At 39.3% G+C, this 23,932-nt stretch overlaps 1 protein-coding gene across 1 annotated transcript in view; it reads right to left on the bottom strand.

The window, feature by feature from the left end:
- Window positions 1-23,932, bottom strand: part of Mctp1 (multiple C2 and transmembrane domain containing 1) — a 606,101-nt gene that overhangs the window by 50,140 nt on the left and 532,029 nt on the right. Inside the window, exon 19 of the mRNA XM_004625433.2 lies at window positions 18,629-18,682. Within this exon, the coding sequence (XP_004625490.1) occupies window positions 18,629-18,682 (54 nt within the window). The remainder of the gene's footprint in view (window positions 1-18,628; window positions 18,683-23,932) is intronic.

Raw genomic sequence — 23,932 nt, 5'->3', positions numbered from 1 at the left:
AAAAAAAAAAAAAAAAGGAAAAGAAAAGAAAAAGAAACAGAAGTCATTTCCTTCTTCCCTCAAATCTATTCTACTTAGAACTTCTATTCTATTTACTAGCATGCCAAATTTCCTGCACCCCCATGGCTGATAATGCTGCTGCTGATCCGGACTCCAACAACAACGATACTACTACCATTACACTTGTGAGATTCCCACTAGATGCCAGATCTGGTTACGTATATTTACTATTTAATCCTTATAATAATTATATGGGGTAAGAACTCTTAGTGACGCATTTTACAGATTAGGAGGCCTGGTGTGGTGGTAGTGTGGTGGTACACTCCTGTAATTCCAGTACTTGGGAAGCTGAGGCAGGAAGATTGCTGTGAGTTTGAGGCCAGCCTGAGCTGCATAGTGAAACCCTGTCTCAAAAAGATAAAACCAAACCAAACACAAACAACAAAACAAAACATCAGATTAAGAAAGCAAGGTATACAGATGAAGTCTCCCTTAGTGTCACCCACAGCCTGGTTCCAAAGCCACTATCCTTGATTACCATATTGTATTGCTTCAGGAAATCTTTGGTGATCACTGGCAGCATTTGAGAGATATATCTGGCAAGCAGGTTGTGTACATCCATGCCTAGCTCTCTGGAAGGCTGAGGCAGAAGCATTTCAAGTTCTAGCCCACCCTGGGAAACGTACTTACTAAGACCCTGTTTCAAAATAAGAATGAAAGATTAAAATAAAGAGTTAGGTCTTCAGCTCAGTGTGAGGACTCTGGGATCCATCCTAAGTACACGAAATAAGTTAAATAAATAGATGATTAAATGAAAATCAAGACATGCTGTAGCTGAGAGTGGCTGGAGGTTAGCTACCTGGAGGTCACAGGGATAGGCAGGGGACTGAGTGATAGGAGACACTGGGCTCCTCGAGGACCGGAACTACACTCAGCTCAGTCATGGGTAGCACCACTGAGGGGCTGGGGCTCACACTGGTGAATGGGGACAGGGATAAATTATTTGTGCAAGGAACAGGACTTTTTCCTACCTTACTGCAATGGGAGGTGCAATTACACTTATGGGAGGTGTAAATATCACAGTGGAGAACACAACGATATTGGCAAAATGAAGATCATTTGACAGCCAATTTTCTTTTGCTAAGTAATAGCTGGAGTACAACATGGATAATTTGAATGATAGCTCTGATTCTGATTTGCTATCTTCCAATTCATTCACCCTTTCATTCATCGACTAGCCAACCAAATGTTTATCTTTTGTGTATCATTGTGCATAATATATATATTTATGATACTCAGTTCTGGTTACCTGTATTTATGAGCATATAAAAGCCAAACAAGCTGAGGAGTTAATAAATAATACATAAAATCATAAAGCAATGTGGCATAATGGCTTAAAGTATGGGCTTTGAAGTCTAGCTAGAACTTGGTTTGAATTTCAGTCTTTCTTTGTGACTTCGGACAAATTACTTTGCTTTCATTTGTAAAATGTAGATGATAAGACCTACCTAATAGAGTTGTCAAGAAGAAGAAGAAAATGAGATAGCACTTGTGAAGGGCTCTACAGAGTGCCTGGCACATAATTAAACATAGACACACACACACACACACACACACACACACAGACACACACACACACAGAGACACACACTGTTACACACATGTAAAATGAAAGGAGAAAAAAAGATGAATGTCAACTAAGTAGAGCAAATGCATTCCCATTTGTTCTGAAGGGGAGCTCCCTACTAGCTAACAGGTTCATGTGAGTAATGGGCCAGATTTCAGCTGGATATTAAAGGATTCAGTATCTTTGCTAGGGAGAGCATTGCATGTAGATAGCAAAGCAGAAATGAGCTAGTGTTAGAGAAAGAAAACAAGTGTAGGTTGAAATTCACTGAGTTTGAACTTGTGATAGAACAATTTTTGATGTCCAAGAGGCAGAAAAAAACAACAGTCTTTGGATGAAAGGCAAAAGCAAAACATTTTTAGTTCCTTGGAATAAAAGAGATCTTATATCTGGGATAGCTCATAGCATCAACACCCAAGTGCACCACATTGAATCAGTGAGTGAATACATGAACAGCATTCTGGTATCAGCTTCATTCCGTGAAGATGATGCTGTCTTCACTAAAACAAAAAATTAGAAGGGGGACAAAATTTTAGTGATATCCAAACACTGGAGACAAAGGAAGAAAATTCAACATCTACTTTTCTTTCTTAGAATTTTTTTTTTTTTTTTTTAAGTCGGGAGTACATAGGGAAATAGAGGGGGCTGGTAAAGGTGACACAGAGGACACTGGGATACGTGCATGGGAAAGCAGGACTAAGGCAACTGCCTCCTGTCTTCAAGAAGGAGCTCAGAGAATAGATGGAAAACACAAAAGGAAAGGTTGAGATGGAAGGAAAGAGGGAAGTCAAGGGCAGTGACAGACACATGAGATGGATGATGAGTAAAGAAGGAAACTCGTTACGTTCTTTTCTAAAAATGTCTCAGTACATTACACAAGAAGTGACACCTGTCAGAGGCACCCCAATATTTATGCACACATAAAGTATATACAGACAAATACATAAATGAATAGGCCATTCATTTTGAATGTGAGAGAAATACTGTATCTTGCTTTCTTGTTTCATAATTTGAAAATTAAGAATTTCTTAATTTAAGGATAAGAAACAAGAATTTAGTTAATTAGAAAGTAGAAAGCCTTTCTTTTTCATTAGACTACTTCTACTTTCCTTTCTGTGTGGGTATATAATTAATATAAAAGTACCTGTCAGGGACAGTTGGTCAGCTATAAGATAAAACCTGTTCTTTCAACAGAGTAATCTCTTCTATCTGATGTTATAAAAAAAAACCCCACAATACCACAAAGAAAGTCATGTCATCACGATTTAGATTATGAGAAGGTGATTTCTTTTTTCTTTTCTTTTTTTTTATTTATTTAGGACACGGTGTACAGGGTACACGGGGTCTCATTGCGTAGATCGGACTCATAGTGATCTGCCTGTTTACAGCCTCCCAAGCGCTGGGATTACAGGTGTGCACCACCATGCCCAGTCTCAATCACTGTTCCAGCATGCCCCTGGCGTGGGGCCAGCATTGCAGGCCTGGGGATGGAAACCCCGGTCCCTGAGGTGAATATTTATGAAAGAAAAGACTTTATTTTTCACAGCAAAGGTTTGCTTTGCATGTTTAGATGATAGAGTCATTAACAGCATGGGTAAAAGTCTGCCCAATATCATTAGAACACAAAAAGCAAATGTGACTAGTGGAACTGGGAAAGAAAATCTGAAATCAATAAGCACCTATTTATTTTGTCATATAAATTAAAATAGTTGCCCATAAAATATTTCACCTATGGAGTCCCTTTTCTTAGCGCTATGAAGTTCACACTGAGTCGGGAAAACCAGCTTGATACATTTGAGTTATAATACATTTTCAAGGTGAATTCTTAAATTCGCAAAACCTGACCTTCTAATGAAGGCACTGAAGCAAGAAGAGAGTTGGTGAAGAAAACCACAAAGATATAAAAGTGCACAGATATATGATCAACTAGGGACAGATTCTGATGGAATTATCACCAGATCTCCTCAGACAAGGCCTATCTATCACACATGCCTAACCTAAGCTTTGATTGCACTAATTCCATAAGAAAAGACATCAGTTAGAGCTCTGGATACCAGGTGTGTAAACACAGAGATTCTGATCTTATGATATCTTCCATGTAAAAAGCGAAAAGAACTCTACCATATGCAGAAGCTGGTATCCACTGGGAATGCTTGCTACCCTTTTACTACTGGTGTCATTATTTAAACGTTTAATGTAGGAGAAACTGAAGGCCAGAAAAGAACATGCCTGCACTTAATTTCAAATGACAGTTAATACAGTGCATTAAAGGTGTAATACTATACACATGGTAGTTATATATAAATAGTAACATTAAAAGGGGTTACAACATCCCTAAGACAGCCTAAGTCTAAAACACTTAAAAAGCACATTTGTAGTACAACTTATCTTAAATTATTTTAATTGGTTTCAGGAAGATTTCAGATTAGCGATGGGCTTTGACTTTTCCTGATTATATAGAAGGAACCCACGTGACTGCTTTTTAGGCAGTCTCATGTCATTCCCAGGTAAGCTACCACATACCCCGTGTTACTTAACTGCCATTAACTATCAATGAATGTTATTTTCACAGAAGCATTTCAAAGTAAATTTTGTTTCCCTCAAGTCGTTAGTTCTAATCAATATAGTTAATGTAAAGTGTCTTTTTTTGATTCTTTCTTTGCATTCATTATCAAGGAACTTTTTCAAAGAGAAAAAAGTCAGTATGGCAGAGATCAAACACTTAATAAGCCTTTTACTGTGGAGTTTTTTTTTTTTCCTTTGTGTGTGCATGTGTGTGTGTGGTTTGAAAAATAATCCAGTTGCATTCTTTAGCTCAATTGCTTACAAATAACTTATCTGAAAAAAATCAAGTAAATCTGTCAGTCGTGGAAGTTCAGTTTTCCACGTGTTATCTAGAGATAAGCCAGGCTGTACTATTAGATTTCCAATGACAAAATTGTGCATGAATTCTGATCTGATTTGGTATTATGTGGTGCAAAGGGTGACACATTTTCTCTAATATACCCCACAAGAAGGGAAAGAAATGGCCGAGTATGAAATCTGAGGACCTTGATTCAGAAACAACGTGACTCTGAGGTCAGGGCCAGGGGAACAAGCACTTGTTCAATGACCCCAGGAGCCGAGGGCTGTGATCAGCAGACCTAAGACTCAGGGTAGTTGCTCTGCGGGATAATCAATAAAATCTTACACTATCAGACTGCCCCAGCTGTGTATTCACTTATCATAGCACCTTGTATGTCTCCAAATTTTTCAAGTGTGGAATCGCAAAGAGAATACGGATGCTGTCCTCATTCTCAAAGCAACGCTGATTGGAATACTTGGCTGAGATGCCAGAAACAGGACGCAGCACTCCTGTGAGTAACATGGAAGGTCTGTCTTAACATGTACGTCATGCAGCCGCAGGAGGGCAGGCGGAGAAACATCAGCTTCAGCAACAAGGGAAAAGGGTCTTCTTGATTAAGCTGCTCTGGATCCTCCAGCAAAATATTCAGAGGTATTAGTGATCTTTTAAATCCTATATGAAGTGTACGCCAACAAATTAGTGATATGAACTGTTGACAGTTTCAAAGTATATTTTCTAAAAAGTAGAAACCATTCTGTTTTATAAAAAGAAGCATGGAGCACCTCCTTTCCTCACTTGGCTTTTCATGCTCGGCAGTCAGTCCTGGTGGGCAAAGCCTGGCTGTGCGAACACAGCCCGCTGGCAGTTTGTCCTCTTTTGTCAACGGAGGACAACGAATGCTTATGGTAATTTACACAGGAATTATTTGAAGGATTCTTTGTAATTCCTTCTTAATCCTCAACAAATGGCAAGGGAAAGCTTAGACAGAAGGTGAAATTTTGGGCCATAATCCTTATCTATAAAAAAAGACAAAAAGAATTACGTAGTCCTTCTGTATCTCAGAAAAGAAGTAGAGACCAATTTTATATATACATCGTTGGCACTGTTTGCTTTGGCCTGACAATTTTATTTTCCAAAGACAGCCATACAATTTTCCCCAGCCTATAGGTTTTTTTTCATCCCATAAGTTCTTATGCAATGTGACCTTAGTACTCCCTTTCAAGTGGTAGCACTGAATTCTCTTGTTCCTAAATCTGGTCTTAGTGTCTTGCTTGGCTAAAGCAATGCGACAGAAGTGACATTTTGCAACTTTGAAAACCAGATCCTACAGCACTTTGCAGCTTCCATGTGGGTCTCTTGAAGTATGTACCTTTGGATTCCCCCTCTTGGCACCCAGCGGCCACCGTACCGTAGCAGAAGCCAGGAACCACTGCCACTCCACGGGTTGAGCCGCCTTGCTCGCCCAGCCTAGCTGAGCCTTCAGATGGCCGCAGCTCCAGGCGTCAGATGAGAACCAAAGAAGTTTGGCAAGAGTGACTCAGAGGAGACCAGACAACCCAGCAGATAGTGAAAAAGAGTAAATGATTACGTTGTAAGTTCTGCGGGTTTTTTTATGCCAACGAAGTGCTGGCTTGTTCCGTTGTTTCATTTCTTTGGAGACTTTTATTGAGGTACTTATGCTCAGAGGTTTCAGTCTCTTTGTCTATAAAGTAGCGACAGCACTGACTGCTTCTCAACCAATGCGAATTTCACCAGCTTCTTTTGTCCTAATGACCGCTAGAGCAAAGCCAAAAGAAGCACGATGACTATAAAGCTTTCTCTCTGAATCCACTTTTGAGGTAATGGAAGTATCTAGCCCCTTCTTTACCTTTATCCTTCTTATTCCCACATTGGATCTGTGCTTCCTTATTGCAAGCATGGGGCTGAATAGGTAAAAGCCCCTCGTGTGGACCTGCTGCCTTCCTTTTCCCGTGTGCTGTCAGGAGGCAGGCCAGGGCAGAAGGGATGAGGCAGGTGTGAGGGATGCTTTCTCTGCCTGTGCTGAGCAAATGGGCGACGCCGTGCACGCCGCAAACCAGTAGCCCAGCATCATCTCTGGATGGGTCGACTGGCTTTGCTACGACAGGCCTTGGAAGGAAAATGATTAGAGGTCGTGTCTTCTGATTTCCGTGTCTTCTCCACCAAAAGGCTCCCTAATGCATACTCTGAGCTTCTCTGTTAGACACGTCATCTTGTTCTCAGTTCAGCTACTTCCCTGACATGCGCTTTCTCCTCTCAGCTACTGTCCTGATAGCCAGATCATTCTTCGTGATGTTGGAGCATGGAAGAGACACTTGATTGCCAATATACAGTTACTGTGAAAATTTTAAAAGGCAATAAAAGAAGGTACTTCGAAATATGAAAAGGGTATAACAGATATATCAACTAGATGTTTCTAGCATCTACAATCTTAAATTTTCCTTGTTCTCTTCAATATATCTTGCTTTCAGTAATCTTATTATACCTAGTATTAAAAACTCTCTTGAAGTTGTTTCTTTCGATTATTGCTATTAATTTTTAAGTTAAAGGTGGCTTTATTTCTTATTAGAACTATTTTTGTACTTCCTAGCCTCCACTTAAGTCTCATTTCCTTTTTGGTTCATCTTCTGCATTAATGTCAAAAGTTCGCTTTTTATGGTAATGAATATTTTGGGACCTATACTAGCTGTATGGGGTGCAGTGTGATGCTCCGGAGCATTATACATTGTGTAAGGATCAACTCACGAGATTTAGGTCACCAACATTTATCATTGCTTTGTGAAGCGAACATTAAGATCCATTCTTGTTTTTGTTTTGTTTTGTTTTTGTATTTTTAGGGAAGGGTCTACAGGGTGTTCAGCATCTCACTACTAGAGTGATAGGCCTATTAACAGCCTCCCAAGAGCTGGGATTACAGGTGCGCCACCACGCCCAGTCTCAATTGCCATCTCAGTGTGTCCCAGGGGCGGGGCCAGCATTGCAGGCTCCAGGATCTAACCCTGGCCAATCCTGGCCCTTAAAATCCATTCTTTTTGTTATTCTGAATTATAAAATATCAATGATACTCATTATAATCACCCTGCTGTGCAATAGAACACCAGAGCTTATTCCTCCAATCTGGCTAAATGGGTGAGAAAGAAGGAAATGAGAAGAAAATGGTCAACAGGTACAAAGTTCTCTCTTTTAATGTTTTACTTATTTATGTATTTGGTACAGGGTCTCACTACTCAGCTTGGACTCTTAGTGATCCTCCTGTCTCAGCCTCCTCAGCACTGGGATTGCAGGCCTGCACCACCACACCTGGTTTCAGTGACCGGCTTGGTGCAGGGCCAGAATGACATGCAGTGCCAGGGACCAAACCCAGGTGCTTGAGCTTGCCAGGTAGGTACTTAGATCACTAAGCTATTTCCCCAGTCCCCAAATTCTCTTTTTAAAGTGAAAATTTCATCACAATTTTTTCTACTTCTTCATTAGTGGGGGAATAGAATTCGAACTCAAATGCTGGCTAAAGTTTTACAGTCTTAAATTTTCACTTCCAGCATCCTTCTCCCTCCTGTACCATATGTTCCCATGACAGTATGCAGTCCTGGGTTTTGTATATCACATTTCCTGGTACATTCTCACTTAAACTCCAAGACCCAAACTAAATGTCACTTCCTTTGTAGAACATTTGTTGACAGTTCTGAGAAGGTGGTTATCCTACTTCCTACCAAAAGTGATCCTACATTTATTATGACTTTCCCTCATTGTAATTATTACTTTACATAACCAAAGGCTCCATCAGCTAGTGGCACAATGTAGAAAAGACTCCTCTGTACCTAGGGGGAAAGCTAATAGCAACTCCCATTATCTTTGCTTGCCTGATGACTTTTCCTTCAATAGGTAGAGATGAACAAAAATATCATTTTTCAATGAGATGAAATGAGAAATCTCAGGATTTCAACACAACAGCAAAACTGGTTCAGTCTTTATCTGAGATTGACTTCAAAGCTTAGGGAGAGGTTAAGTCTCCATGCACTAAGGAAGAAAATATATTTTCTAACTTCTCTTCTGTGGCCTTGATTATTCTTGGGAAAAAAAATCCATATTCCATGTCAAATTATGCAGGCTAAGTCATACCAGCTTAGACTGAGTTATGCCTCAGGAACAAAGTCTCAAACTTTTGGAGGCTCAGAAAACCTATTATTTATTTTTTGCTCACACTACAGATCCATAGGGCTGGCTTCCTCTTATTTCACTCCAGAATTTAGGCCAAAGAAATAGCCTCTCTGTGGACAGTTCCAGCTTCATTGAAAATGAAGAAGAGAGAGGTGGGGCTGAGGAAGGCTTTTACACTTTCTGCTTGGAAGTGGTGGGTGTCAAAGTGGCCACATCGCCACTCCTCACATCTCCATGAAGGGGACTACATCTTAAGCCCAATAAATGCTACTGAAGGTCAGAAGATGGGTGACTGCCATATTAAGACCTCTAGAATACTTTCTTGGTGACAATTTTAAAAAAATTACAAGCCATCTTTCTTTGTTTGCTTTCTGTCTAGCATAAACTGTAAAATGTCAAAGAAAAAAAAAGTACCAGGATGCAATATATGCATATTCCATTTCCCCACGAGTGTGTTAATATGTGTCACTAATATATGCCAATAAAAACAGTATCCTGAAGTTTCCACACCTGCTGATTTTATATTAATTATGGAGCACGATAAAGTATAAAAATTGATGATTTTTGTGTAGCAGATTCTGGCCAATAGAGTCAATTAACTGAGGAGGACCTCAGGCTGCCCACCCTGAAAATCAGACATTTTGAATCTTTTTCTTTATAAGCAAACATCCTGAATTTCAAAGATCAGACTTTTACCTGGCTTTGGATTTGCCTCCCACAAAGAGACTTGCACTGAGACTTTTCTCATGTGTTAATCCTATCATCCACTGAAAGCACAAAAACCTCACATACCCCTGGAAATGCACCGATCTCACACAATTCCTGAAATCTTGCCCTCATTAAATGATATCTGTGCTACAGCACTTGTGATATTTCTTTAATATTTCCCTTTCCATGTAACTTAATGACATAGATACTTCAATTTGCAGAGCTAACTCCTGTTAGCAAGTTCGTGCAAACAAGCAAGATTCCTACTTTGTGAACTTCTTTTAGAATCTGCAGAGTCAATGTCTTTAACATGGTGAAGAATTTCTTTGCCAAACAAACTTTCAGGCAGAATAAAGATCTTGGCACCCCGGGCTCGGATGGAGCATCTGTGACGCTTGGAAACACATCTGGTTCTGCTGCCTTGGTGAGGAAACAGTCATCTCGTCTCGACATGCAGTGGTGTCAGCCGGTGTCAACGGCTCTGCCAACTATCCTGAAAAAAATCGTGTCTACTTCTCTGTGTGTTGTCAACCCTCTGAGAGCCAGGGCTGACACAATGCTATTTCAAGAGTTTTTGTCAAGAACTGGAAGTAAAAGAGGAAGTGTGCTGCTGTACTGCAGAAGTTAACTAGCTTTCTTCAGACATTTGACTGGCCTTCAAATGGAACTTCTATTTTTTTTTAAGCAAAGGAAATCCAACTATGAGAAGAACTCAACTGGAAAGTGTTCCATTCATAGTTTGCTTTATTGATGGCTATTCTTGCCAAACGATGTAGGTGTATCTTCTCATTTCAATTCTCTGAGCCCACCCACCATTCTAGAAGAGCATATCGGGAGCAGATATACTAATACCTAGACATTTCAAGGCTAGAGAAGTACTTTTGCAAAGCTGAACACGGAGTGAAAAGGCTGTCATTAAAAAAAATTTTTTTTTCAGGTAGAAACTCACCCGTAGGGAGAATTGTAAAATGACTCTTCAAAAGCTGAATCTCCCTCCATTGACCTTAACAGAGAGCCACGAATATTTAATTCTTCTTAAAAATGATGATGCATTAATGATGCAGAATTTTCAAAAGATAACCCATTGACACAACACAAATGAATCCAAGAAGGATTTTGGAGAATTATAGGAATTTTAATTTCCTTAATTCTGTTTAATAAAGGCACAGAATCTCTCATTTTATTTGTTTTTATTTTCCTTTGTCAAGTCATTGCTTCCAGCTCTTATTGGCATGGGCCAGAAAATCCATAGCCAAAGCAATATCAAAATACCCCAGTAGGGCTGGGGAGATAGCTCAGTGGTCTAAGTGAATGCCTGGCAAGTGCAAGGACCCAGGTTCAATACCTTGTACTGGCCCTGCTCTGAGCCGGCCACTGAATCCAGGTATAGTGGTCCATGCTGGTAATCCCAGCACTGGGGAGGCTGAGACAGGAGGATCACTATGAGTCAGAGCTGTGTAGTGAGATCCTGTACTGAATAAGTAAATAAACTAAAAAAGATTTTTAAAATATTAAAAAATAGCAATATTAAAAGTCACTGCATGATACCAAAACCAAACAAGCTTTTTTTCCCCAAAACTTACTTTTAAGGCCCAGCCCGATAGCTCAGCAGACTAAGCCCCTGCTTAGGCAGTCCAAGGGACTAGGATTCAATCCCTTGTGTGATGTGCCAGCTCTACCCCTCAGGCGTGCTGAGACAGTGACTGAGGCTGGGCATGGTGGTGCATGCCTATAATTCCAAGTGCTTGCGAGGCTGAAAATAGGAGAATCACTACAAGTCCAATCTGTGTGGTGAGACCCAGTATACACTGTACTAAATACATAAAAAACCTTACTTTTGAGTATAATTTAATATTAATTTACTTGAAAAATTTGCATTTCTCTCAAGTGCTTGAGGAAATAGGCATTAACGTAAAAAAGTTGGTTGAATAATAGAGATCTGATTTATAAAGATAACTTACAGTGTCTCTAATTCTTTTTCCATGGGGGAAAAAAAAGAAAAAGGCATGCAAAAATTGTGGTTGTGTGTGTTCTGGAGAGAAAGTCTCTAAGACCCTCAAGGGATTCGTTATCTAAGTATGGCTAATCCTCAATTGCGCTGGAGTGCTGTGGGGTGAAGCATTTTAAGGATGGAATGTATTTGTCATGAAGATGCTGGTGAAAAATGGTATCAACCAACTGCAGGTCCATTCAGCAGTTCATAAGACAGGATCCTAAATAGGAAAGCACACAACTGTCCTGAGATAAGACCAAAAATCCACCATCATTTCTAGATGAGCTTTCTTTGGGGGAGGGGTGGTACCAGGAACTGAACTCAGGACCTTGCACTTGCCAGACAGGTGCTGCATTGCTGAGCCATAACCCTAGCTCTGGATGAACTTTTCTAAAATAAAAACTAAGGCAATTTGACTTTAAGTTTCTATATTGAGTGAAGAACTGTACAGCTATTATTTATGTTAAAGAGTAGGATCAAGTCAAGATCCGTTCTTTAATATGTACTATTTTCAGAGAAGTATAGGAAATGTGGTTGGAAAATACCTCTGTTTACTACTGCTGCTGTAACAAATTGTCATGAATTTAGTAGCTTAGCATAAAATTATTGTCTTGCAATTCTCTAGTTCAAAGTCCCAAATAGGTGTCACTGGGCTAAAATCCAGATGTGGGTAGGGCTGGTTTCTTTCCAGAGAAGAATCCCTTTCCTTGTGTTTCTGCCCTCTGAAGACTGCCCACATTTTCTTGGCTTATGGTCCCCTCTTTCCGTCTTCAGGGCCAGGCACAGCAGTGTCTACTTCCCGTCCCTTGGCCTGTTTGTGCTTGATTGATGCTTCAAAGCTCTGGCCTTGCCCATCTGCTTCCCAGTGGATAAGAGCTACTCCATCCATACCTATGTCTGGGTCTCCTGAGCCCCTCATGCTTGGCCAGCCTATGGGGAAGGCATGTGCTTTCTTTGGCTGCAGATCCCGGGGCTTGTACTTCTTGCCTTTGTGAAACATTTGGAGGTTCTCTAAGGTTCATTAATGACACAACAAAGGCGAAGGATTGTGGACAGTTTGCCTTGGAGGACTTGGGTGCTCTGCTACCTGTCACCTGGGCAACATACAGCTGGGAGAACTCCACCTCCAGTGCTTCAGCTGCTCAGCCACTCTTCCCTTGTGCTGCAAAGGTCCTGAGCCCTCATCTTGGTGAGGCTGTGCAAGTGGCTGCCAGCTGCTGGTTGCACTGGTGACCTCTGCTATTTTTAAGTACACTATTGATGATATGGGGCCCATGTGAATAATCCAGAATAATCTATTTTAAGGTCAGATTAACCATCTTTATCCTATCCTCTACCTTAATTCCTCTTTGCCCTGAGAACAACATATTCATGGATCCTAGGGATTAGGATATGAAGAATTTTGGTTTTATTCCACCTGCCACACACAAACCCTTAGCACATGTAGTGGGAAAAAGCTGGGCATGCAGAAAAGTCAGACATGGAAGTCTAAAATAAACATCCCTTATCTGGAAAGGAAAAGGTGATTTCTTATTTTTGCAGTGCAGGCAATGGAAACTAGAACCCTGCACATTTCTGCCAAGCTCTCCACTACTGAGCTACACACTCGGGTGCTTTAACCAGATTATTCGTATCCTCCAGGTTTAATGTCGCTGTGATTCTAGATGAAGGAGGAAGTGTTTCTATGGATGTAGCTCAGTATGTTTAAGCTTCCAAAGAGGAATAGATGTTTCCCCACTTTTTACTACTTTCTTATTTTCTCTTCTTCAGAAGGAGAAAACAAGAGTAAAGAAATGGCCTCTCAGGCCCTCTGCCTGTCCAATCAGCCTTTGCTCTAGATCAGAATTAGATAATAAGCAAGTGGGGTACATTTTATCATGGTTGATTTTATTTTAAAAATACAGTATTACTGTGTATCTTTTATCAGTTGCATTCCTGTGATCTTTGAAAGGCCATAGTAGGCAGACAGGCTTTCCTGCTTATTGTAGGATAGTTGGGCACAGCCTAGAAGTAGATACACTTGGGGAACACAAAGATCAAGTCATTTAGGTCTATATGCTTGGGGTAGGCCGAACTCTAAGACATTAGGGTTTGAATCTGTAATATCCCTTCAGGCTCATGGACTAACGACTTGGTCTCCACAGCAGTAAAGCTCGGAGTGGGGCCTTCAGAAAGTGACTGAATCATGATGGCTTCTGGCCCAGTCAATTCACTGAAAGGCTCATGGCCAATGGCATTACTAGGAGGAAGGGCCTCTGTAAAGGAAGTAGGCCACTTCCTCTAAGGGTGGTATGTCCTGATGGGGGCGAGTACTCCTTTCCATTTCTCTTTTTGTCTTTCTCTCTGTTTCCTAGCAGCCATGAGAAAGCAGCTCTGTATAGCATGGCTTTCTGCCTCACCATAAGCCCAGGTACAATGTAGCTAAGGCACCATGGAGAGAAACTTCAGAATCTGTAAGCCAAGATAAACCTTTTTTCCTTTAAGTTATTCATTTGAAGTACTTTGTCACAGTGATTAAAAGTTAAACACAGTGGTCATGATTTCCCTTCCCTAGTTTAGACCCATAGAATCCCCTGGCAGTGGGTTTAAGGAAGTGATTGGTTAGTCATTCCTATAGTTAGGCAATGTTCCATGGACTGTCGTCTCTAGGCAAGGGAGATTATTTTTGTGGTTCTGGCCTAATCCAGTGAGCCCTTAAACATGACTAGTCTCCTCATTAGAAAAGGAGGTTTGAAGTATGAAAGAGTATCAAACCAAGACAGATGCTGCACTGATGAGTTTAAAGATGGAGGGGCCCATGGGAAGCCAACAAGAAAGGACTGTAAGGTCTTTAGTCCTCCACAACAAGATGAATGCTACTAATAACCTGAATGAGCTTGGAAATGGATTCTTTTCTGCAGCTGGCAGATGAGAACTCACCCTAACTGGAACTTCGAGGGTTGGACCCTTAGTAGAGAACCCAGTTGACTGGTCTGTACTTCTGACCTACCGAAGTGAGAGCTTAAAAAAAAAAATCAGTGTTGTATTACACATCTAAATTTGTAGCAATCTGCTATGTTGTAATAGAAAATTAACAAACTAACACAATGACATTCCAATTAAATGTGATTTAGAATTTTCTAAAAATCTTCCCTGTCTTTTCCTGTCTTTTTCAAAGCCTCAAGCTATTTTTTCACCATCCAGTTTTTTAATGCAACTGGGAAAATGTAATTTTGTCAGACTAAAATCTCTCCTACCATGGAACTACCCATTCCATCCCCGACCACACATACATTTGGTTTAAGATGTAGAGGTGTATGAATTTTGGGTGCATTCTATACATGTTCAGGCTGGAGAATCAAACCAGAAAACACAGATGTCAAAATGGAAACAAATGATCTGTACATTTTGAAGTAGCCAAGATATGTTTCATTCATTGCATCTACTTATCCTGAAATACAGTAACCTTGACATCATGGTTGAAGAAAAGGGAGAAGCAATGTAAGCATAAATGCCCAAGCATTTTAATATCTTTTATCAATAAACATTACTCGATGCCATGCATTTGAATTCATGTTTTTCCTAAGGGAAAACTGCATTCTGCCTCCTGCTTCCTGACACTGCAGCTGGATTTGATTATATGGGTAGGGTGCGCCGTGGGAAGCAAGCCTAAACTTTCTAAGCTACAGACAGAAGGCTGATCTTCATTAATTAGATGGTGAGATTATGCAGATCAAGCACCGTACTATTATATACAGCATGGTAGGAAACACTATTACTTGGCTTGTTGATAATATACCTAGGTGCTTGAGTTAAGACTTATTTTGATACTTTGTCAGCCGCAATGGCAGGGTTTGGTGGCAGGTCAAAAATCAGATCATATTGTGACTTCTGTTTGATGGTTGAGAGAATGTTCTGCAACAAAGGGAACTGAAAATGCAGCCTAATGCCTTTCTAGCATTTAATTCAGAAAAAATTGTCCTCTCCAGCAAAGCTTAACTCAGTGCTACTACATAATGCAGATAAGTGAAAATATTAACAACTCAGTGATTCATAAGGAGGACTCACTATTTAAAACCCATATTTTCTGTCTATGTGAAAACCATGGAGTTAGATGAAGAGAGATGCTGCCTAATTTCAGATTTAAGCAAATGTGCACAATAGATTTTAGAACGAAGGATGAGTCCATGGCAACAAAACCTTACCTGAATAACGATGAACTCTTAATTAAAAGAAAGAACTCTAGGGGGAAAAGACACCTAAAAGGCTATAATCTAGAAAACCTTCAAAGTCAGAGGCTCCAGGTAAGTCATGACTTGGCTCTAACCAACATTAACCAAAGTCTTCCAAGGTGCTACACTTAGCTCTGAAGAAATGCTCTTACAAAGCTATTATGCACAGTAATTATCATCCTTGCCTGCTTCCACTTCTTATACCTGTGTCTTTGCCATGTGTATAATTATGCCGAGAAAAAACACCCCAAGCTGAAGCGAAATAAAGGACTTCAGTTTATGCCCACACGGACCTTGTCAAGTAGCCAATGACTTGCCCTTTCATTGTGAGTGACTAATATCAATGCTGGCTCTAAAGAAAGACACTTTTCATAATCGCCCAACAATCTGCTAAGTGAAAACATATGGATGGGCTTAGGCAAAGCCTGCCAGGGGTCTTTGCTGAATGGAAAACAGGTGCTGTCATTCTGTGCCATGTAATACCCCATTTACCCCCAAGTCCAAAGGTTAGAGGACTAATAGCTGCCTTGTGGTAATCAGGGAAAGCCAAGACACTAGCCCTGGTGGAACATCTGGGACATATTTTACATACTTGCAACACATGCTTCAGGTTCAATTAAAGTGAGGCTTTGGCACATTTATTAATCTTTTTTACTTTTATCCTATAAGAGGACCCACTGACCTGACCCCACTATTATACCATATGAGAAAACAGAGAGATAATGAGAGCTAGAGGTCAGTACCTGCTCGTATGGCAAAAAACACATTTATTTTCTCATGAAATTCCATTACGCATGACTCTATACACAAACTTTAAATAGAGGAACCAATGAATTTTTCCAAGTAGGAAATTACCCTTCTTCTGTTTGGACACACCAATAGCCAAAACTTACTACATTTACCGCATTGCAAGCCAGTGGCAAGGGAGGCCGGCAAAGGGAAGCTTGCAGCAACCTCTCATATTTCCATGTGTTAGAGTGAAAACTTTACATTTCAAGATGTCCATGCCAAGATTATCTATTCTGTTATGGAAGAACTTAAAAGTTTGTCATAAATACCTGCCTTGGAGACTCTTTGCTCAAATATCACTGTTAGGCTATCAACTGCATTATGAATAAAAAAAGAAACATCTCACATATAATTCAAATAAAAGGCTCAGAGTCATGAGAAAGCAGCTTATAATCCTTTTACATGTTCATTGGCGTCTTATACAGAAGAGTACAGTTGCATTCGTGTGGCAATTTTAGCACTCACTTTCCATCAACTTTGGTAACTAGATCTGAAAATGCATTAGAGCCCGGGTGTCAGTTTCAGACAACCAAACACTAGATTACAATAGATGCTGCTCCAGAGATTTGGTGGGGTTTGCACCCTGCCACGTTCCACTTGACGTCTATGTTTTGGTGAGCCACTTAGCTGGGTCTGTCTGTCTGTGTCTCATGCCTCAACTCTCTCCATGAAAACACGATCATAAAAGGGAGATTAGAGGTATAGGATATCCACAAACTGGCTAGTAGAGCCGTAGGCTGACTTCAAGAAGGGACAGTGAAGCAGCAGATTTTGCTGAGGGCTTCCATTTATTAGCATTTCTGGGGAAATGCCTGCTACCAGAATGGATCTTTATGGTGGCTTTAATAATAAAGCAGGAACAAGCAAGGGAAAAATGGCCATAAATGGATGGCTGCTCGGTGTTTATCAGCAAAGAAATGATGATTCAGAGCAGGCATGTGGAGTTAAAATACAAGCTCTCTGCAGCTCTATGACTGACCTTAACAATAAATCATATCATTTATTGCCAGAAGTGTATGCTTATGTTATTTCACAGTAAAAAACAAGCTCATATGTATTTTTTGCAGGAAGGAAATTCTGTTAGTTTATGTTTGATGATGTCACTAATGACTAAATGATATACAGAAGAAAAATTTCACATAAAATCTCCATCAATTTAAAAATGCTTGGATAACATAAGAAGGGAGAGAAAGTGTATATTTCCATTTCCCTTCAAGCTCTGCATATTAGAGAAAAAGACCACTTGCGACATTACTTCGTCACTGTGAATTTTTCTTACGTTTCTAATGCTGGCTTCCAACACAACACTGGGATGTAACTGCACATCCCTACTGGAATCAAAGGTCAAAGGCATAAATTAGAACACTGACTTTCTCCTTCAAAAATTCTATTGCTTTACTATAACAGCAGTCAGGCAGATTCTATTGAAGGTCAAATTCTGGTTCCCCATGCCCAACAATGTGCAAATAATTAATGGTATGGTCTCCCCGACATCCTATTTCACCTTAGGACATTCTTAGGTTTTTGGTCTAGAAGTACCCAGAGAACATTATGTAACAACACCACCAGCCTTGACATAGATAGCTGTTCTTCCAAACCCAGTCAGTTGTGATAGTGGCAGTGAAGTTGCCCTAATTCTTCCCTCTTGATGTCCCCTCTTCCCAGAGAGCAACCAATCCAAGTGGTCCTAGAAACTAGATATTCACTCTGGTCACCAACCCCAACCCAACCAGCAGTGGAAGTATGAATGTCTCAGAGTTCAGAGCCCTTCCCAACTGAGGCAAAGGCAGTGAGTACCGGGTTGTTTAAGCATCCTTCTGTGCACTGCACACTCCTGCGTGCTTTTGCTGAGCAATTCTTCGGAAATTGCAGGTGACAATATCCATGTTCAACTCATGCAGACTGCTATTTTTTCACTTGCCTCTCCCCCCAAAGCATAGACCGATTTGTAATACTCAAGATAGGACAAATTTTTGCCCTTCAAAAGCAGTTGTCACTGCCATTATCTTCACGAGAGCTATCAAGTTCCAGACAAGCTGAATTATTTTTTTTTTTTGTTCCTGGCAGAAAAATATTTGACCCAGCTCTGGACAAAAGCGAAGAGGATTTATAGCCCTCTCTCCCTCTTTGCAACATGCAGCGGCATTGTTAGGATGATAAACAGCACTGTCCAATTTTCTGGACTCAAACACTTCAACTCCTTTTTTAACTGTCTGCGAAAACAGTGTCATGTCTCCATTCCCATCCCCAGGTACCTGAGTGCTGGGAAAGATAATTACCTTGTCATCTTTGTCATCTTCTTCTTCCTCGTCCTCTAGCATGTCCTCCACTACCTGCAGACAGAAACAGAAGTCATTTTTGTGCTCTTTAAAGGAGAGAATTGTGTTCTGTCATTTTGAACCTTTTGGAAATGAAAACTTTATTAACATTTGAAACACATGCACTACGAGGCAATGTTTGATCTGGAGATGGAGATTAGGAAAATGCTCTGCTTTTAATTGATTAAAAGCAGGGAGCTAAAGCTCAGCACAGGGAATCCTGCTTATGTGAAATGTTTGTGACAAAGAATTTGAAGTTTTTGTAAGGCAAACTAACATTAATTTGGGAATGCTTAACATCAGAAACCCCTCCATACCTATTCTGCTATGTTAATCAGGCCCTTTAAATTTAGAGCTAGATAACTAGGCACAATGCAGCCTGCTATTTCTAATTTACCTTTCACCAAACTCTAAGATTAAAAAGAAACTAACTCTGATAATTGATTCATGCTGGTGGCATAAAACTAACAATGTCTTATGTGGCTAAAATTTTGATTCTTACCTGTAGAGCCAATTTGACTATCTTTGTATCACTTTTTAATTTTGAGTTACCTAAAATTCTTTATTCAAGTGCTATATTACAAGCATAGATATTAAAACAAAATTAGAAATGTAACAAGTATGCATAAAATGTTGGTATTACTCATGTAGGTAGATATGTATGTGTCTATTTTTTTTCCATAATTGTGTCTATTTTTTAATGGCTCCTAATTCACCTACCTCAGTAGAATAGAACAATCATTTTAGACTTGCCAAATAATTTCTCTTTGCCTCAATCAACATGTAAGAGCAGAAAATAAAAATAGACTTCATTCCAGTTGGGCTTTTAAAAACCAAAAATATAAAACCTCTAGGATGTAGAGTTCTTATTCAAGGAAGTCCTAACTTAGTGGGCTCATGACATTTTACATAATTTCTAAATTCTTACAGTGCTTTTTTCTAATTCAGTCTGAATATAACCAGAATCATAATTATCAAATATTTTTAAACCCCTCTCTCAAACCTTATAACTTTAGAGGATAGAGATACCAAGCCCTCCTTTCATGTGATTTTTTTGATACACATAGGAATAGTCTGAGTGAAAATGTCAATAACTAAGATTGTGTTATGCAAGGGGTTGTATAAACTGAGGTAATATTTCTGTTATTTCTAATATTTTCTTGCACATTTTCAAAGCATTAAGTGATTTAAGAGACTATCTGAAACCTTATTAACCAAAATATAATCCAAATCACTTGAAAATCTATGAAATTACTCCCAACTTAATGTATAATTAATATACATATTCTATTAGAGTAAAGGATTCTGTGGTCTTACACTTTGAAACAATTACAGTGGCACAACATGCTGTTTCTAATGTATGCTGAAAGCTCACACTAATTTGGGAACATATAAAGCAATTCAACCTCAATAAGAAAGATGAGCTCTTGATATTCTAACTGTATTCAGCCCCACCCCAAAAGCATTTACATTGGCCATCTAGTCCAAGGCTCATAGAACTCGGTAATAGGGCTATACAAAGACACATAACACATAGATATAAAGAGGGATATCAGATAAGTCTTCATGTTGACTTCTAAATTTCTCATATTTGCAATATTCACATCATGAATATGCAGTCAATAGTGATGACATTTAATTCAGGTGATATACAGCAGACTCTTCCAAATTGGGCTATTTGCCCATGGTGGTATGAGTTTGTATTTTTCTGGTACTGGAAATTGAACACAGGACCTTGACCTTGCCAGGGAGGTAGGTGCTGTGCCACTGAGCTGTGTCACCAGCACTCGGGGGCAGTATGAACAAGAAGAGCTGCTACAGTGCTTCAATACATTAGGTTGTATCAACAGCATTCCACAGTGTTCACACCGGTTTTACTGAAGGCAGAATGGTGTAGGACTGTGGCTGGACTGGAAGGTACATGGATGGTGTCCAAGAAACACTTCTCAACCCTTCATATCTTTGAAACACTCATCAATAAAATATCCATCCTTTATCTCATAGGCTTGACATAGCTCCCTGGGAGAGAAGGATACCTAATCAATGCTGGGGATTAGCCAACTGAAATATTCCAAATGTTTCCAAACATTTGCCTGGAGATAGCTGAATCCTTAATCTTTATTTGAAGGCTTGGGGTTCGCCACTATCTTTCTAATTAAGTGTGAAAATTGCAAAGCCACTAGCTGAAAGTATGCAGTTTTCAAATCATCAGTGGTTCTTATTCTCAAGAATGACTCAAAGAAGTCTACGGAATTGGGCTCTTGATTTGCAAAGCCCAAACTGTTGCTACCCTGCACGAGTGGGTAATTGGCTATGCACGATTGCTCCTCAAATGTGCAGCCAGGACCACCCAATACAGCCATTTGCCTTTCCATTTGGCAGAACAGTGTTGTGTTAGCAAGGGGCCTGTGTGTTGTGTGTTAGCGCTCTAGTGAGAGCTTTTCTCTCCTGCAGTGTCTTCTTAATGTTGTATCATGAACATCTACAAGTGAGAATTTATACTACAGATGGTTTCCTATTTGGGCCTTCAAGCCACTGCAGAATATATCCCCATATTGCATTTTGTTCAGGTGAATCTTAAGGTGCCTTGGAAAATAGGGATAATAGCCCCTGTCCCACAGGGCTGGTTAGGATCCAGAGAGGTCAGGTAGGTAAAGAGCCCAGGACAGCTCCTGTGTCAAAATAAGTTTTCAAAATCATTATTTATTAATTAAAATATCAATGCACCATTTTCGCCACTAATTCTTGGAAACTCAATTCTATCTTTTTTTACGGACACAATTTCCTTTGTTCTTACTGCTATAAAATTTTGATTCATGTTTTCACTGGAACTGTGCAACACCTAGAGGGATGCAGGTGGAGGTGTGGATACAGACTGCAAATTAAAACAATGCTTTTACCCTGATCTTTGCTTCAGTGGTCCAGTGAAATGGTTGGCTGAGAGGCCAAGAATATCTTGCAAGCTGAGCTTCACTTTAAGACATAAGCTTGGGCCAAATGCAGAGAGTATAGAAACTGCAAATTGAGCTTTTAAAAACAAACTGTATGTATCAGCGAGGTGCATTTAATGACTACACAAAATTGCAACCTTTCCCAGAGAACTCAAGTAACACCTGCTTTGTGAAAAAAGAGTGCTGGAGTTTAACACTTAACTAAGGAAAATAAATAAAACACAAGAGTCCTACTCTTAAATTCTAGATCTTTCCTCTTCAAATAAAGCCAAATAACCACTACATAGTTTTGTTTTTACAGATTTGAAGGCCGTTTGCCCAAACCTTTGTCAGCAATAATTTAATAATGCACACACGTAGGACTTCCTTTGGGGCCCAAAAATGAAAAGAAACAAAAAAAATGCATGTGTTAGAAAGGATGCATTTACAAAGTTGGGTTTTTTTCTCTTTTTTTCTTAAGGGGGAATATCTCAGTTCAGCTCTGGAATTCTCTTTCCAACTTATGCTTCCTGATACCTTGCTTGAAACCAAGTAGTATTAATCAAACAAAGGAAGGGCACTAGGGAAATCAGAAAGATGTAACGCAAGCAGTTAAAAGTGACATGACCTTCTGTAATGTCGCTCGTCACAGACTTATATGCCACACACTGGAGGAAGGTCTTGAAAGAAACTGATTCTTGGTACTATTCCTTGAATGTAATACTAATAAAGATGACATTTAAAAAAACACACATAGACAGCCCCAAATGCAGTGTGTGCTGGCTATATTACAGCCAGAGAATAAGCTGTTAACATTATTTAAAAAGCATAATATTTCTTCTTCCATATTCAATATTTGTTGAACATTTGTCATTAACATAAAAACATAACAGACAGTCACACATTATAAAAAACATTTTCAAAATGGAGCAAAATTGCATCCATAGTACCTACATATCTTACATAGTTTTAGTAAGTTTCTTTTAATGTTATGATGCTTTTAATTGTTACCCGGCACAACAGAACATTTTGTGATTTGTAAAGATATAAAATGCTAATAGTGACAGTAATCTAAATAAAACTATGACAGTACACTTGAAATTACTGTAGCAGACAAAGATGAATAAGAGAAGCTAACAGAAGGACGCAGTAAAAAGCAGGCCAACATACTGAAAGAATGAGAAAAAGTGGTAAACACCGTTATGAAAAATCATCATGCTACAGTGGGTATTAATTATTGCTTTTTAATACTGAGTCGGGGTGCATGTTTAAACTTGACTTGACAACAGGGAGTTAAGAGGAACTCGAATCATTCTTAAAACATAGCACATTCTGATTTTCCCAGGAATAATGGCTTCCACTTACTTAAATCCCTTTAAGCAAGAAAGAACCAGAAGAATCTTGGTTATGTTAACCTTGTTAAGTATTGAGTAATGTGAAGCCGAGCCTGACAGAAAGTGATTTCTTTTGTATGTTTACTTTTTTCCTTGAAAATAATCTTTGAATTAAATGGATGTTTTGCTCTGCTCAGAATGAATAGTTGCACAATTCAAATTGCTTTACTCAAACATGCTCTATAAAAAAGCAGCAAATTTAAATAAAAGAAGAAATCATTGCTGGCCAGATGTGCAACTGTAATGTTAAAATATTAAATAAAATTGTCACAAAAGAAGTTTCATATTTAATTTCATATTTATAGAACTTCCAAATGTGTACAGATGCTTATGTTTTTATACATCACAAACTAAATGTCTACTTCTACCCTAGAGATCTGAAAGAATTAGGGGAGAGTAGTATTTTCCAACATGGTCTGGAGTTCATTTATATCCGTGTGTCTATGCAAACCAAGAGATTATAATTTTGACAATGCATTCATTATACATATAAATACAATATTAAATTTTAATGTGAAATAGCTAGGGTTGGGATGATGCTTATAACTACATAAATGACTTCAGATTGTTTAGAAGTAGAGAGTTTGGGCTGAAGACTTTTGTGGTCATTAAGATTATAGGTGTACGTGCAAACATTTTTATAGGACATCTGCTTCTCACAAGATTTTTGAGAAGAAACTTCTGTGAAATGAACAGCACAGTTAAACTGAATATTTTATTTATATTTGTAAGAATGATATGACTCATCCACAGGTCTGGGATATACTGTTTCATCCAGGATATCTTAAAAGCAAGTGCACGAGTGATAGTTGCTTAGTTTGATTCACACTATTAAGGATTTGACCTTGAAGTATTTCAGCTACAGTAGTCATCAAGATAACAGAACCACTAGATGTGATAATAATTAGTGTGATAGGCTTGCCAGTGAGGCTGAATATATC

This window comes from Octodon degus, unplaced genomic scaffold, assembly GCF_000260255.1.
Source record: "Octodon degus isolate 3935 unplaced genomic scaffold, OctDeg1.0 scaffold00009, whole genome shotgun sequence".
Lineage (NCBI taxonomy): Eukaryota > Metazoa > Chordata > Mammalia > Rodentia > Octodontidae > Octodon > Octodon degus.
This window is presented reverse-complemented; position numbering and strand designations above follow the sequence as displayed.